At 38.4% G+C, this 14,545-nt stretch overlaps 1 protein-coding gene across 1 annotated transcript in view; it reads left to right on the top strand.

Annotated features, from left to right (window-relative positions):
- The window catches only part of ADGRB3 (adhesion G protein-coupled receptor B3), an 878,910-nt gene that overhangs the window by 858,400 nt on the left and 5,965 nt on the right, over positions 1 to 14,545 (top strand). Inside the window, exons 28-29 of the mRNA XM_068984093.1 lie at positions 3,088 to 3,123; positions 13,336 to 13,440. Of these exons, the coding sequence (XP_068840194.1) occupies positions 3,088 to 3,123; positions 13,336 to 13,440 (141 nt within the window). The remainder of the gene's footprint in view (positions 1 to 3,087; positions 3,124 to 13,335; positions 13,441 to 14,545) is intronic.

The raw sequence follows: 14,545 nt of genomic DNA, 5'->3' as shown, positions 1-14,545 counted from the left end.
TGTAAGGCAGTCACAGTTTCCACAGACTTCAGTGCTTTGAAAGACTCTTCCACACACTGCAAAACAGACTGAGAGATGGTGAGTGTTATCATGAGGAAGTGAAGAACAGAAGTTAACACTCTGGTCCTTCCATTCCATCACAGATTTTCCAATGCAAATACTTCCTTAAGATAAAATTGATTTTGCAATGGGAGACCCATCACGGAGTGAAGTCTGCCACTGTGTTGTTGCATCTTGGCTCATAAACTAGCCCATGTTAGAATTACTTTATCAGACTTTTTTCTCTTTTAAAATATAATTGACATGTAGCAGTTCATATGCTTGATTCTGCTTCAGGCTTGCAAAGCATCTCATTCTCCTGCTGTCATCCTGGGGTTGACTGGATCCTATAACGTTATTCTTGTTGAGTCCCAGGTAAAGTCAGCAAACTATCATATGAATCTTGGCTATGAACCTTGTACCATGGGGTAGTCACTGAGCAACAGTGGAGAAAAAAACACAGGGTTTTGCGGTCAGAGAGCTGAGTGGGAATCCTAGCTCGTGCGATTACTACCCTGGTGAAGCAGGCGAGTTATTTGAACTCTGGTCCTCAGTTTTCCTCATTCATAAACAGGGAAAATGCATAATTCTTTCCTAACCAACCCACAGGCCAGCTAACATGTTCAAACGTGAAAGCACTTTATAAAAGGTTGAAACACTTGGTCAATATTACAGATATTTTATTACCCTTGGGCTCTAAAAATCTGCCACATTTTTTCAACTCTTGAACTTCAAGTCTTCACTGCTGAATTTTCCAGCCTACCTACCCCCTTCCCCCCAACTATCTGTTGAACTTATTTAATTGAAGTCTGCTTCACGTACTCATTTCTTAGCCTAATCCCTCAAAGTTGCTAGTTCTGTTATACCTTTACATTATAATGTGATTTTAATGAAATGAAACAGAAACTTATTTATGGATGTATATCCATTTTCTTTCCCATATTTCACAGCCGCATAACCAGCACCTGCTCTCGCAGGGAGAAACCCCTCTCTGCTGCTCCTCTGGGTTCCCATCTTTTGCTGTTGGGCCTGAAGTCTGGAGCTTACAGCAATATGTATCTATCCGCATTTCCGGTTCTTAGGCAACACACCGTTGCATTCAGAAACAAGAGAATAGCATATAGCTGTTAGGATCTTTGCAACAGAGAAGCCCTCAGCCCATGCAGTGGAAGGGCCTCTTTGCTGGATAATTGAACCTTTTCCATCAGGTCTCACTATTTAATTTTTAAATGAAACCCAAAGCGCGTGACTAATGTTCTGTAGTAATTGCTTAACACTAAGTGTTTCCATGCTTGAATTTTGCTGTATTAGGAAAGAAATTTGCTTAATGTACAGTTGCAAAAGTGTCCTGGTGAGTCACAGTACCGAGAAGGCAAAGCGCCCAAGAACAGGAGGGATGCCCTGACCTTTGGTCTAACATCTCAGAGCAAAGCGGATGCAGGGCGCTGCGGCCTGGCTCATACATCACGGGCAGCTGAAACAGCGGCGGGGGTTGGCCAAGGAAGCCTGGGTTACACGGCTTCCCCCACACACCTCTCCTTCCAGAATGCCCCCAGAACTGGAACACAGAGCAGAGCTGGGTCAGCAGGGTGACTTTCCTTTGAATAAAGCAGTTCCTTCTCTGCCTCTCTTTGACTGTACTGAAGGATTTGATCATCTTAAGCAGCTCACCAAAATTAAATTATTTCAGAACTTTTAAACCTTTTTTTTTTTTTTAAACATAATCTTTCTTTGGTCACATCACCTTCTGTTTACTGCACCATGCTTTGGAAAGTTGGTTATCAGGGACTGTTTGGGGTGTATAGGAACAATTTTAACTCTGGCTGCAGAAATTTAGTCATGTTTTCCAATGAGCTGCATTAGTTCCTTTCTTTCTTTCCTAATATTCAACAGTTACAGGAATCTCTCCCTTATCTTGGACATGACTCCCTCAGGTTATTGAATTTCACACTATAGCTATTAGGATAGGAGAAGAGGAAAGAAAAAAAAAAATTTTATATATCTTCCCTACTGCCTGGATAGTTCATCTTTTTAATATTTATTAATTTCCTCTGTTTTTCATTCCTACTTTCTCAAACAAACAAAAAAAGCCTGTATTGGAAACTTTTGAGCTCCAATAATTTGATGGACATTTTCTATATTTATCAGATAGCTCCTTCTATACCTAATAATTCTAAGAATTCAGTGAATGCTTTAGAGAAGATGTTAAGAATAGCTGCCCTATATTAATATTAAATAATCACATTAATTTCATTTTAACCATATTTCCTGATTTTATCAAGACATTTATCTATAACTAGATTCAGGAAGTGTTTAACAGATTCTGAGGCATAGTGAGGTATTTGCGTCTACACCTGTGTTCTGTGGGGGTGTAGGCTGTTTGTTACTTGTTTTATTGTGCTGTGCTTAGTTGCTCAGTCATGTACAACTCTTTGCAACCCCATGGACTGCATCCTGTCAAGCTCCTCTGTGGGGATTCTGCAGGCAAGAAAAATAAGAGCAAATACTTTCATGCCTAGCTCTGAGAAAGATTGTGCTGTCAAGGAAGATTACCAAATATGGAGAAATTTGTGGATGAGACCTATAGAGAATTTTGGCATGTAGACAGAAGGTTAGGTAGAATTTGGTAGAAATGAAGGTTGGGGGGAATGATGGCTGGAAAGTGTTGAGATGACTGGATGTTTTTCCTCCACAGCTTTGAATCCTTTGTGTCTGTAAAGTAGTTTTGCTGTAGTAGGCCTCAAGTTTCCTTCAAGATTGAACTTTTTAAGTGAATTTTCCCTTAAAAACTTCTCTGTATTGAAAAACAAATTAGACTTGAGGCCAAGATAAGAAATATATTATACATTTATATTCTTCAATTTTAAAGGACATCCAAAGTGAAAATGGAATAATGTGGATGGCATAGATTGAGATCATAAAAATGTTGAGATTCTTTTGTGAAGGAAATGTTTATATCACAAAGAAACAGGATTGAAAATAATCATTTTTATTTTAATACTAAATATACTTTTTTGGTTTTTCTTCTTTTTAAAAAATATCTAACAGAGAAGAAAATCACGATATTCAGACCTTGACTTTGAGGTAAGTAAGAATTATTTTTGTTTTTATTTTAATTACTTGAATTTGAAATTGGTGTAGAATTACTTAAGCATATTACTCTGTGCAGCTATGTAAGAGTTCTACATTTTTTAATTAAAACGAGAAGTCCAATGTTTTTCATTAAAATCCATAATGTATAACTAGTTTTAGAGAAAAAAATGTAAGTTCTGATTGCTTTAAATGTGTGCTGAGTCTGAGATATTACATACAATTAAAGATTCCATTTCATAATGCTAAGACACGTGGGCTACTTATGGTGAGAGTTGAATCTGGTCAATTTGTTTAAATCCCTCAGTTTGTTGGGAAGCAGGCATTTTAGCTTCTTGATATTCTAAATATTTTTCATATTTAAAATGGTCATGTTTGTTCTACTTCAGTGATGATGTGAAGAGCACCTGTGAGGGGTCTTTGGCTCAGTAGCTAGGTTTCCTTGGGACTGACTTGCCAGACTCAGGCTCCCTGTGGTACATTACAGACTCATTTTTCCAATAGCAAGTGTTGTTTCAATGTGCTCCTCTGTTTGGTAAATGCTTTTTCACAGATATAAACAAGATGAAGATGTTCATTTTCCAATTTGCATTGAATTTATATTGATGCTGTAATATTGATGCTAGAAATTACTGAAATCATACCATTTGAGCAGCTTGTGCTAAGCACAAAATTAATGATGTTTGAGCATCACAAAAAATGCACTTATGCATCTTGATAATTGGATATGATTCATAGCCTGCTGACATAATTGGATATAAAGCATTATCAATTTTTCCAGCATATTTGTACTGTTGTGATGCCTACATAGAACCTAATACTCTTAGCTGATATCCTAAAATTTTAGAAGCCTCCCAGAACATGGAAATTCATAATTCAATCATTTCATTTATGTAGATGACTACTGTAACCCAGCAATGCGTATCAAGTATCAAAAGGGAGACAGTAGTTTCTGTTTACTACAGTGGTGAGCAAGCCCAGAATTTACCTTGAATAGAGTCTAAGAAGAATTGGATTTTTTAAAGACATATTTTAGTAGAATTTGTACAAGATACAAGATAGTGATGATGAGTCTGACTTCAATGATGATATTGGCAAATTTTAGTCATGATGTGGCTCAATTGCATCAATATTAAACTGGCACAGGATGAATATTTCTTTATAGCCTAAATTTTTAAGATAAAAGTACCAAGACTGTAAACTCAAAGGGAAAATAAGCAAAACTCTTCACTTTTAGATTCTTAAGTACCTTTTAAGGAACAGATATTTTAGGGTTTTTTCCTATTAATACAGGATCATCCTGTATATGTTCCTGATATATGTATGTGTGTGTATATATTTACGTATATTTATATACACACATATATATATGTGTGTGTGTGTGCATATATACATATATATGTGTGTGTATATTATGTATATTTATTATCACATATATATATGTGTGTGTGTGTGTGTGTGCATATATACATATTCCTGAAAGCAGTTAGTTGTTGTGTTAGTAGGGAAGGGAAGAAGTGAGATTATCCCACTAGGCATCACTGATAAAATATAGTAAAAATCTAGATCTAAAAAAGCCTTAGTGTAACCAGCTAAAGTTATGTAATTGCCAGCACTGAAAAGAAATCTATGTCCTTTGGAAAATTAGAAACACTTCTTTTTTAAAATTTTCTCTGTGGCAACTGGTAACAGACTCCTTAAGCTGATCTTTCTTCCTGTGCTTTGGATTCCAATATATAACCAGGTTATTATCAAAACATCTGCTGATAACAAAAAGATAACAAAAAGTTGCAGCACTGCAACTCTGGATATTTTCCTGTGCTCTCTAATTACTTTGGTTCTTGCATGACTTCTGTTGGTGTCAAGTTTTGCCAGAAAATGTCTTTGATGTATGATTTGAATGGTTTAATACTGCTCCCCTTAGTTCCCTTAGTATATGTGCAACCACAATTATATAACAGATGTTTCATGGACTGTGTCCAGAGAAATTATTGGTGCATTTAAATGCTGATGAATTTTAATACAATCTATCTGTTCTCTATGGATAGTCCTTGAGGATGAGTCCAAGTTGTCTCCTCCCTGTTTTAATTCAGGCTGGATAAATTAAACATGTTGATGTCAAACTTTCTGATAACGCCCACCTGAGCCTGCTAGTTTTACCACGCAATGGCCAACTCAGACATTTAAACCACTGCTTGACAAACTTTGCCTCCTGGATGCCTAAAAGCATCTTCCCTTCAGGTGAAGGCCTCACTCACTCCCCAGAATCCACACATGATAACAACATTCCCTTAACTCACATATCCAAAAAACCCTGTGGGTAAGTATCATACATGGGAGGAGCCGTTTCACAGTGCTGATCTCCAAGACAGCATTGAGCAAAGAACACGGCAAGTTAACTTGTCATAAAACTGTAGAATATAGAGTCTTACTTTCTGGAAAGTATACAGAAATTGCTGTAGTATTGACCTTATGTTTTGTGACCAAACAGTCTATTAAATTTGTATTCCCAACTCTAAGGAGAGAGGTGGTACAATACATATGTAACCCTCCAGTAAGTGTTTGTCACGTGAGTGATGAAAACTTGGAGTTTTAATCTGATCCACTTTAATAAAACATGGTCAAACACTACATCTGAGTTGGAGCAGAGAGCAGTATAGAAAATGGACCACAATGGAGGCAACACCTCAAAGATAGCCACATTAGACTTCAAAGATATCCATGTCATATATAATTCAAGGAACTAGTAATGTCAGATAAAAATCCCCAGAAGGGGAAAAGGCATGGAGGTTGCCCTTGCATGTTTAGCGAGCAAGAAGCACCTCAAAATTCAGTGTAACCTGGAGCGTATGGAAGACAAGAACAGACAAGAGGAGGCAGTTTATAAACCATCTAGTGAAGGACTTGTATACCTTAGGAACAATTTTTACCTAATTCATTACTAAAAGTCCCTGAGTTTTTTCTGTTGGATTTTGTTTTGTTTACTTTTAATGAGGAATTTTTTTGGCTCTGATCTGGGCCATGGAAAGATGAATATGGCGGTAATAGGGAGGAGAGATGGTAGCGTGGTGAGGGAGGAAGTCGAAATATAAAGTAGGGAGTGACTAATCTAGGAAAGAAGAAATGAGCATCCACCTCCTAGAGGTGGTAGGAAAGCAGAAGTGAGGCTGCTCGGTCATGTGCTACCCTTTGTGACCCCATGGACTGTGGCCCACCAGAATCCTCCATCCATGGGATTTTCCAGGCAAGGGTACTGGAGTGGGCTGCCATTTCCTTCTCCAGTGGGTCTTCCCAACTTGGGGATTGAACCCAAGTCTCCTACATTGCAAGCAGATGCTTTACCCTCTGAGCCACCAGGGAAGCCCAGGAGGGCAGAGGTGGTAGGATAAAAGGACACTGAAGAGTCAAGGTCAAAGGGCAGTGAAGCCAAAGAAAGACAGCCCTGCAGGTCTGAGCCTGAGCTTCTGCTAGTAGCACAAACAGATCCAGGGAAGCCAAGGAGACATCTAGCTAGGATGAGTTGTATTTTAATACTTGGGGGATTAAAGTGCCTAATATTATGTGAAACTAAAAATATTTGGCAGGTGGTTTAAACTGTCTGTCTTGGAGTGAGGACAAAGCTCAAAGAATTCTTAAGAATACAATCACACACTCCCTTCCTGAAACTGTAATATATATATTTATCATTTCCATGTTAAAAATACATAGAGAGAGGTGTCTTTTTTGTATCTTCTCTTGCAAAAATGTGGGGATAAACCTTGTCACATTCTTCCATGGGAACCATGCAGCCTCTTAAACACACCTTAGAATGTGCCTTTGAAGTTCCTGGTGAGTCCCCACACCCAGTCAATCCACGCTTCTCCCACTTGGCAGAGGGCACAAGACAGCACAGACCCTGGGTGATTGTGACCTGTCTCGGTGGGCACTTGATTTTATTGGAAGATTTGGGGGAATATAGTCAAGTGAGATAAAATATTATTTTATACTAATTTTGTATTATTTATGAATGTAGCTAAGCTGTGATATAAAAGAAAATATTTATATTAATTTCTAAATTGAAAGCATATGATTTCTTAGAAATGTCTTATTCACAAAAGACCCCTTCATGCTTTGACCCAACCCCTAGCCATGTGTGCCTTCTGTTATGCAATCAGTATATTTTGGGAGGAAAAGTTTGTGCACTGAAAACTTGGCTATATGCTTCTCTTCTAGCTTACTAAATTCAAACTACTGTTGCAAAATTATTTATCTGTAACCAAGTATACTCTGAGTGATAGCAACTGTCACTCAGATATATTTGTATGTATGTATATATATATTGGAGAAGGAAATGGCAACCCACTCCAGTGTTCTTGCCTGGAGAATCCCAGAGATGGGGGAGCCTGGTGGGCTGTCGTCTCTGGGGTTGCACAGAGTCGGACATGACTGAAGCGACTTAGCAGCAGCAGCATATATATATACACACACCTCTTTCATTTTTTTGTCTGGTTTCTTTTAAGCCCTGGGTACATATTTATTCAAATAGAAACATATTTGACACTGTAATGCCAGGCATTTCAAGGGTCAACAGATTCTGTCTTATGGGTACACTGGGACTCTGACCAAAGAAAGGCACTTAAGTCATCCCCTTCCCACAATATGACTTTGAGAATCAAGTTTAATTCCTGTGGTATGTGTTGTTTCCTTCACATGAGTTTTAACACCACTGCAGACTAGTATTCAACAGCCCACGCTGAATTAATGGCAACCCACTCCAGTACTCTTGCCTGAAGAATCCTGTGGACAGAGGAGCCTGGAGGGCTGCTGTCCATGGGGTCGCACAGAGTCAGACACAACTGAAGTGACTTTGCATGCATGCATGCATTGGAGAAGGAAATGGCAACCCACTCCAGTGTTCTTGCCTGGAGAATCCCAGGGACGGGGGAGCCTGGTAGGCTGCCGTCTATGGGGTCGCACAGAGTCGGATACGACTGAACCGACTTAGCAGCAGCCACAGCAGCAGCAGCAGCTGAATTAAAGCTTCACATGCAAAGCAGCAAGAAGAAGAAAAATAACCCTAATTTTATACTAATTATATGTACAATGGCAGAAGAGCTCTATAAGGCCAAGTGGTGTCTAATTCCTAACAGCACACGATTTCCCAGCCCCATAGTCTAAAGTTTATAGTTGGGAGATTCTCCAACTTTTTCTAATCATTTCCTTCCATTTCTAAAAAATTAATATATGCAGTGGTAATACCTAATCTGTAATTCAAACTTAAAGAGATTCCAACTCTATAATTCTAGACTCTGAATTTGGAAGAGAAAACCTTCAAACAGGAGAGAAGGCGAGGTTTGTGATGGCCTTCTGTGTCTGTCTGCCTGTGTATCTATGACACCTCATTCATTTAATTTATTCCGTACCTGTCTGTGGAGCACCAGCTGAATGCCAAGCACTGTGCTGGGTGTCAGGGATTCAAAGTTACTGCCCACAAGATGAGGAGAACAGCCTTCAAGCCAAAATTGCAGTGCTTGCTATGAGACCATTGCAGGGTGATTGATATTCACAGAGTTCATGAGCTCTCAACAGAAGCCCTCTCATCCACCCTCAATTTTTTAATCTCTTTTTCATCTGAAAAATGAGATGGCATCATCACAAACTTGGATAGTCTGATAAAGGATGCTCCCTGAATCCATGGGGTCCACCTAAGACAGCAGCATGCAGAGAGAATTCACTTGGATTCAGAATGGATTCAGCTTCCCACCACCTGTGTGAGCTGCAAGCTTTACTGACCTCTCAAGTTAAATCTCCTAATCAGTCAAGTGAGATAATGACCACTACCTCCCAGTGTTATTGTGAGGATTAGGAAAGATAATAACAGCTACCTTTTCTTAAGTGGCTCTTATCTGTGTGCTCCAGTGATAAGTGATTTAGAACCCTTTTTAAATCTTCAAAGCAATCTTACAAGGTTATTCTGACAACCGAAACTCTAGCTAAAGGAGATTTGAGTTGTTTGTCTCTTACCATACAACTGGAAAGCCATGGAACTAAGACCCAAATCCAAGCTTGTCCAGATCTAAAACTACTAGCTTTGACAAGCATTCAATCAAGGAGACCACCTGGAATACAGTAGGACCTCAAGACATGAAGTTTATTTGCATCCTAATTTTTCTCAAATATCTGAAATTTCATGAAAGTGCTTGACAGCATATCAGTTCCCCCCTAATTTCAAAATTAAAAGGCCACAAAGACGGTCTTCCTTAAGTTACAAAGATATAAATGAAGGATAAAAGTCCTATTAAAAAAGCTATTTGGGAGACACCACGTTTGTGCAGTTAGGTGGCTGGTCCTTTTAGAATGGGATAGCAGCACAGCTTTGAAAAAAGGAATAGTGATAATAATCTACGTGAAAGTGAGCTTTGTCTAGTAGCTGTCTTTATTGCAAAAGATGCCTGTAGTATCTGACAGGCATTATAACTAAAGGAACTGATTTTTATGTGGTGTTGCCAATTAGAATATATTTGACTATTTAAATACTCCACTTATTTAAGTTGCAGTTTTGTCACAGAAATCAATTTCTTTGCAACACAAGATGTTTGGTTCACAAAAGAATGACAAAGGTAAATGGATAAACCCTAAGGTCAGTAAAAGTCGAGAAAGAAAAAAACAAAAAACCCCAAAGAACAACAACAGCAAAAAAGCGAAATTCAGAAAGAGCCATCAAAATGGATCAGTAAGATTTATAAGTATGAAACTCTCTAATTAGGTAATTACAATCATCAGAGCTGTAACTGCTTCAAATAATTAAATATTTAGGCAAACGAATAAGGCGAATCCCGTATCACTAAAACTGCAGCTTAAGTTTTTATCCCAGAACGTCACTGGGTTAGACACTGCCCAGTATTTACTGTGATGCTGGCTTTACTGTCAATGGATCTTTCCCCACTAAAAAAGCAAAAAGACGTACTTGAGTCTTTGAAGACAATCATGCCTGGAAGGTCACACTGAGACTGAGACTGATACACGAGCTGTCCCTTGGCACCCGTAATGTGGTACTCTTCCCGGAACCAGCAGGCCATCACTGCTATGGTGATTTCAGGCCGTGACAAGGTGGCAGTTTCAAACGAGGCTGATCTGGCTTGAGGATGTTTCTGCAGTTATCTTTCTAGGTAGGAAGGGGCCCAGATTTCAGCATCTAAATTTTTCATTTGATTTTATATTCATTTCAGGGTCCTTGAGCTTTATTGTTCAGAGTAGCTTTTATGAGCTTCTGGAGAACATCATAAACTTTGGTTACATCAGATTGGTGCCCACCATATACATAAGAATGTCATAACAATCCAACTCTTCAAAATCCACCCGATTCAGAAAAAGGTGCTCCTCATTCCATCAGAGCATATGATTTAAAAACGCCTATCAGTATCTTTATTTCCATGGGATATATTTGATGCTTGGCTTTATTAAACGGATGCTTTATCCGTTACAGATATCTGGTTGCAAGAGACAGAGTGACTTTGACTGATAGACAAAAGAGAAATTTGTTGGAAGGATACGTAAAAATTCACCTCTTGGCAGGGGATGGTCATGACCTTGATTGACAGTTTCCCAAAACAAAGTCAGATGCCTCTCATGAGATAAAACATGAGTGGAAAGAGACAGCCCAGACCAACTCAGCACAGGGCCACCTCAGAGCGGGCAAGTGGTACCAATAACATCAACCGTCTTAGAAGAGAATGAGTCCTCTTCGGAAAGGAATGATCTCCCTGAGGAAAGGGGATTGGGGCATAAGATTAAAAATTGCAGTAGGAATTCTCTTTTATAAAACAGGAGAAAAAAAATGCAGGAATAACTGATTTGAGAATTCGCAACCTAAAAATGAATATGTAGGACTTCCCTGCCCATCCAGTGGTTAAGACTCCATGCATCCAGTGCAGGGGATGTGGCTTCAATCCCTGGTCAGGAAACTAAGATACCATGTGCCATGTAGCATGGCCAAATTAAAAAAAAATTAATATGTAAATATTTTGGAATCTGAGTCACTTGGATTGCTCTTAGCAAATTCCCCAATCACTTACTCCTATAACAGCATGTCTTGTTTTTCCTCACCACAGTCTAATTAAACTATGTGATTGAAGTGTGTCCCCCATTATAGTGCAAGCTATAAAAGGGCAGCGACTCTACCAGATTTTGCACAGTATTGTTACTTCAGTGTCTAGTTCAATAAGTGATGTCATGAATATGTATTAGCTGACAGAATGAAACCTCTTTAGAGAAATGTCGGTACTATGACATCACTCCTACTGCACCCTAACACAAAATAACTGTGTGATAAGATTCATTATCATGAAAAGCACTATATGGTAGTTCAAGCCGAAGTCAGTATACTGACAACTGTAGGGGTTTTTTTGTTTGTTTGTTTAAAAGCACTCATTGTAACTCAGACCCATAATTTAGACAATGTCTTAGGACCAGCTGCTGCCTGGGAATATTTGCCTCCCCAGGATAGAATGTACAGCGTTGTTTGCCAGCTACTTGGTCCTCAGAATCCCTCCATTGTGTCGCTTTTGCAAATCCTCACCTCACAGCAGTCTGCATCAGCCGTCACTAGTCAAGTGGTGTATGCCCAGTGTTTCTCTGCAAATCCTACAGATCTGTTTCTTGTATTCTCCCCAAAACTGAAGAGAGGTAAATCACCCTGCAGCTTCATGCTGTGTTTATGCTCCTTTCATGAGTGATGATGCCATGTTCCCATCCTCCCCACCTGATTCATCAACAGCAAACTCCTGGAACTCAGAGGAGCCGAGGTGGAAATAATCCGGGAGAGCAACACTTAAAACGGCCGAATACTCTCATATTAAAGTAGGCTAGTGAAAAAAGAAAAAGTTGCTAAACAAAGCATTGCCTAAGCACAGATTCATTAAATATAGGAAATTAAAGTTGGCTTGAGAGAGAACAGGCCTTTTTCAAATGTTAAAGATACCATTTGCATTTTTCTTTTGCCGTTTTTGTTCTCCAGGAGATAAAGTTTTCTACACACGTGTCTTTTGAGAACAAAATTGGGCATTGTAAATCTTTCCCCAAAGTTGCATTTCTTTTTCAAAACAAATTCTTACTTTTGAAAATATTTGGTAATTACAACAATAGACCAAATGTTCAAATCATAGCTCAGACATGAATATGGTATACCTACTCAGTCTGCAAGAGCAAATGGTGAGTTATGAAGCCCATGCTTAAAAAGACTATAAAATCTTATGTAAGCATGAGGGCATAATCGTGGAGAATCACCAAAACTTTGATATTTTAAACTTTCAAATATCACAATTGAGGGAGGTATTTTCTCCTTTAAAATGACACTTATAAATACAGGGGAACTTTTACCCAGCCCTCCTTTGTTAGTACTCTTTTAAATGCTCTGTAATAGAAAAAGATTCAGCTCATGATACTTACCCCAAGGTCATTTTTATTTCTGACTCTATTTGTTGAGTTGTGATTAAGTTGAAAGAAGGGATATAATTGGGGATGAAGAATATTAATGTATTTGTATCTGTGGTTTTAGAACCTCATCAACCACACAATTTATGCTCTGAATTCTGATTGTTAAGATTCTGTACCATTTTGTAAACAAATATATGAAACTTCTGGGTCAGATTTTCCTTCTGTGAAGCTCAATCATTATTCACAGGGAAAGTGTAAGATTTTTAGTTCTAACATTATATTTCAGACACTTTATTGCTTTGAGTTAGCTTTAATTGGCATAGCCTGGGACTTTGCTCCCTCTTTAGTAGAGCCAGCCAAGATTTTAGTGTTCATAGAAATGAAACATAAAAAGTAATATTTCCCATGACAAACACTGAGAGACTCTGGTGCTTTACAGTCTGAAATTTTTAAACATTCTTTATATTGTAGCAATTTTTGTAAAACAGCTTTAACTTTAAATGATGAAAATCTTACACAGAAAAGACTGCTACATTTTTATTCACCCACAAGAGAAAACTATTTTTTGCTAATCTTGTAAGTGGAAGAAAAAGCCAATTCTTCATGTTCTAGAAGTGCTGACTATAAGACAAGGGCTTGGTGCAGCTCGTTTGCCTTCGTGGCATCTTATGGGACCTCCTAGTACCTGCAAAACTTGATTTCCCTCCCTTATTAGTGTAGTAAAATATTAAATCTCTTTTTTAAATACATAAATCAGATTAGAAATGTGAGCCATCATACTTTCTTTTGCAGAAGGTTATGCATACAAGGAAGAGGCACATGGAGCTGTTTCAGGAACTCAATCAGAAATTTCAAACTTTGGACAGATTTCGGGATATACCAAATACAAGCAGTCTGGTGAGTGTACATCGCTTCATTGGTGCTGATGCTATCTTGGGAATACAAGAATGGAAAATTGAAAAAAAAAAAAATCCCCCAATAGTGCTTTGAATTGTACTCAAAGGCAAATTAGGAATAACAGAATTTTAAAGTTTTTTGTTCATATTTCAAATGTTCTCAAGTATACGGTCTAATTGGAATGAGTTATATATTTTAAAAAAAATGTGCTGGATTCACCTGGCCCTTTTATAATCAGAGCTAAAAGCCAATTAATTCAAATTTCCAAAGAGTTGATTAAATATTTTCATTTGAATGCCTGGCATTTTAAGGTCATAACATGTAATGTATATAACCTATATAATATAAATAAGATGTATTATAAATATATAACATGTAGATAATAAGCACGCCTATCTGTAGAAAGAGAGTTATTACCTGAAACTCGAGAGGTAGGTTTTCTCCCAGAGTTTCAGATACACATCAGCACTGGGGGCTTTGATCATTGGTTTTGACCACTCTCTTCACTCAGTTCTTCTAACTATAATCCTAGCATAGGACTTAATCAAATACAATGATATTTGGCAACTGCTATGTGCGTGGCACGGTCAGAGCTCCAGAGAAGGCTGTGTCATTATTTGTGAGAGCACTGGATCATGGGTCTAGAAATCAGTATGATGTCTCAACAAGATATTTCAGTTTTATGATAGTGCAAAAGCAATGTGCATTCAGAAGAAGTTACACTTTACATTTTGAATTTTGGTGTGTTCCTTGGCTAGTGATGTGTGGTCCAGTATTCTTCCATGATGCTGGGCAGGGACAGAAATCTACAGCTCCCAGTCAGCCCCGAGACCACAAGGATGAACAACCACACATTGACAACCGTTCTCTACCCAGACAGCCCCCCTGTTTTTCACTTTCAGTGCAGTATTCCATAAATTACATGAGATGGTGAAGGACAGGGAAGCCTAGTGTGCCACAGTCCCTGGGCTCGCAAAGAGTTGGATATGACTTAGTGACCGATCAACAACAAAGCCTGGCTAAGCTATGGTGGTCAGTTGATTAGGTGTACTGAATGCACTTTGAGCTTGTGTTATTTTCAACTGTGATGAGATTCATGGGAATG

Source organism: Capricornis sumatraensis, chromosome 11 (genome assembly GCF_032405125.1).
Source record: "Capricornis sumatraensis isolate serow.1 chromosome 11, serow.2, whole genome shotgun sequence".
Lineage (NCBI taxonomy): Eukaryota > Metazoa > Chordata > Mammalia > Artiodactyla > Bovidae > Capricornis > Capricornis sumatraensis.
The sequence above is the reverse complement of the archived record's forward strand: the minus strand, read 5'-3'. Positions and strand labels throughout refer to the sequence as shown.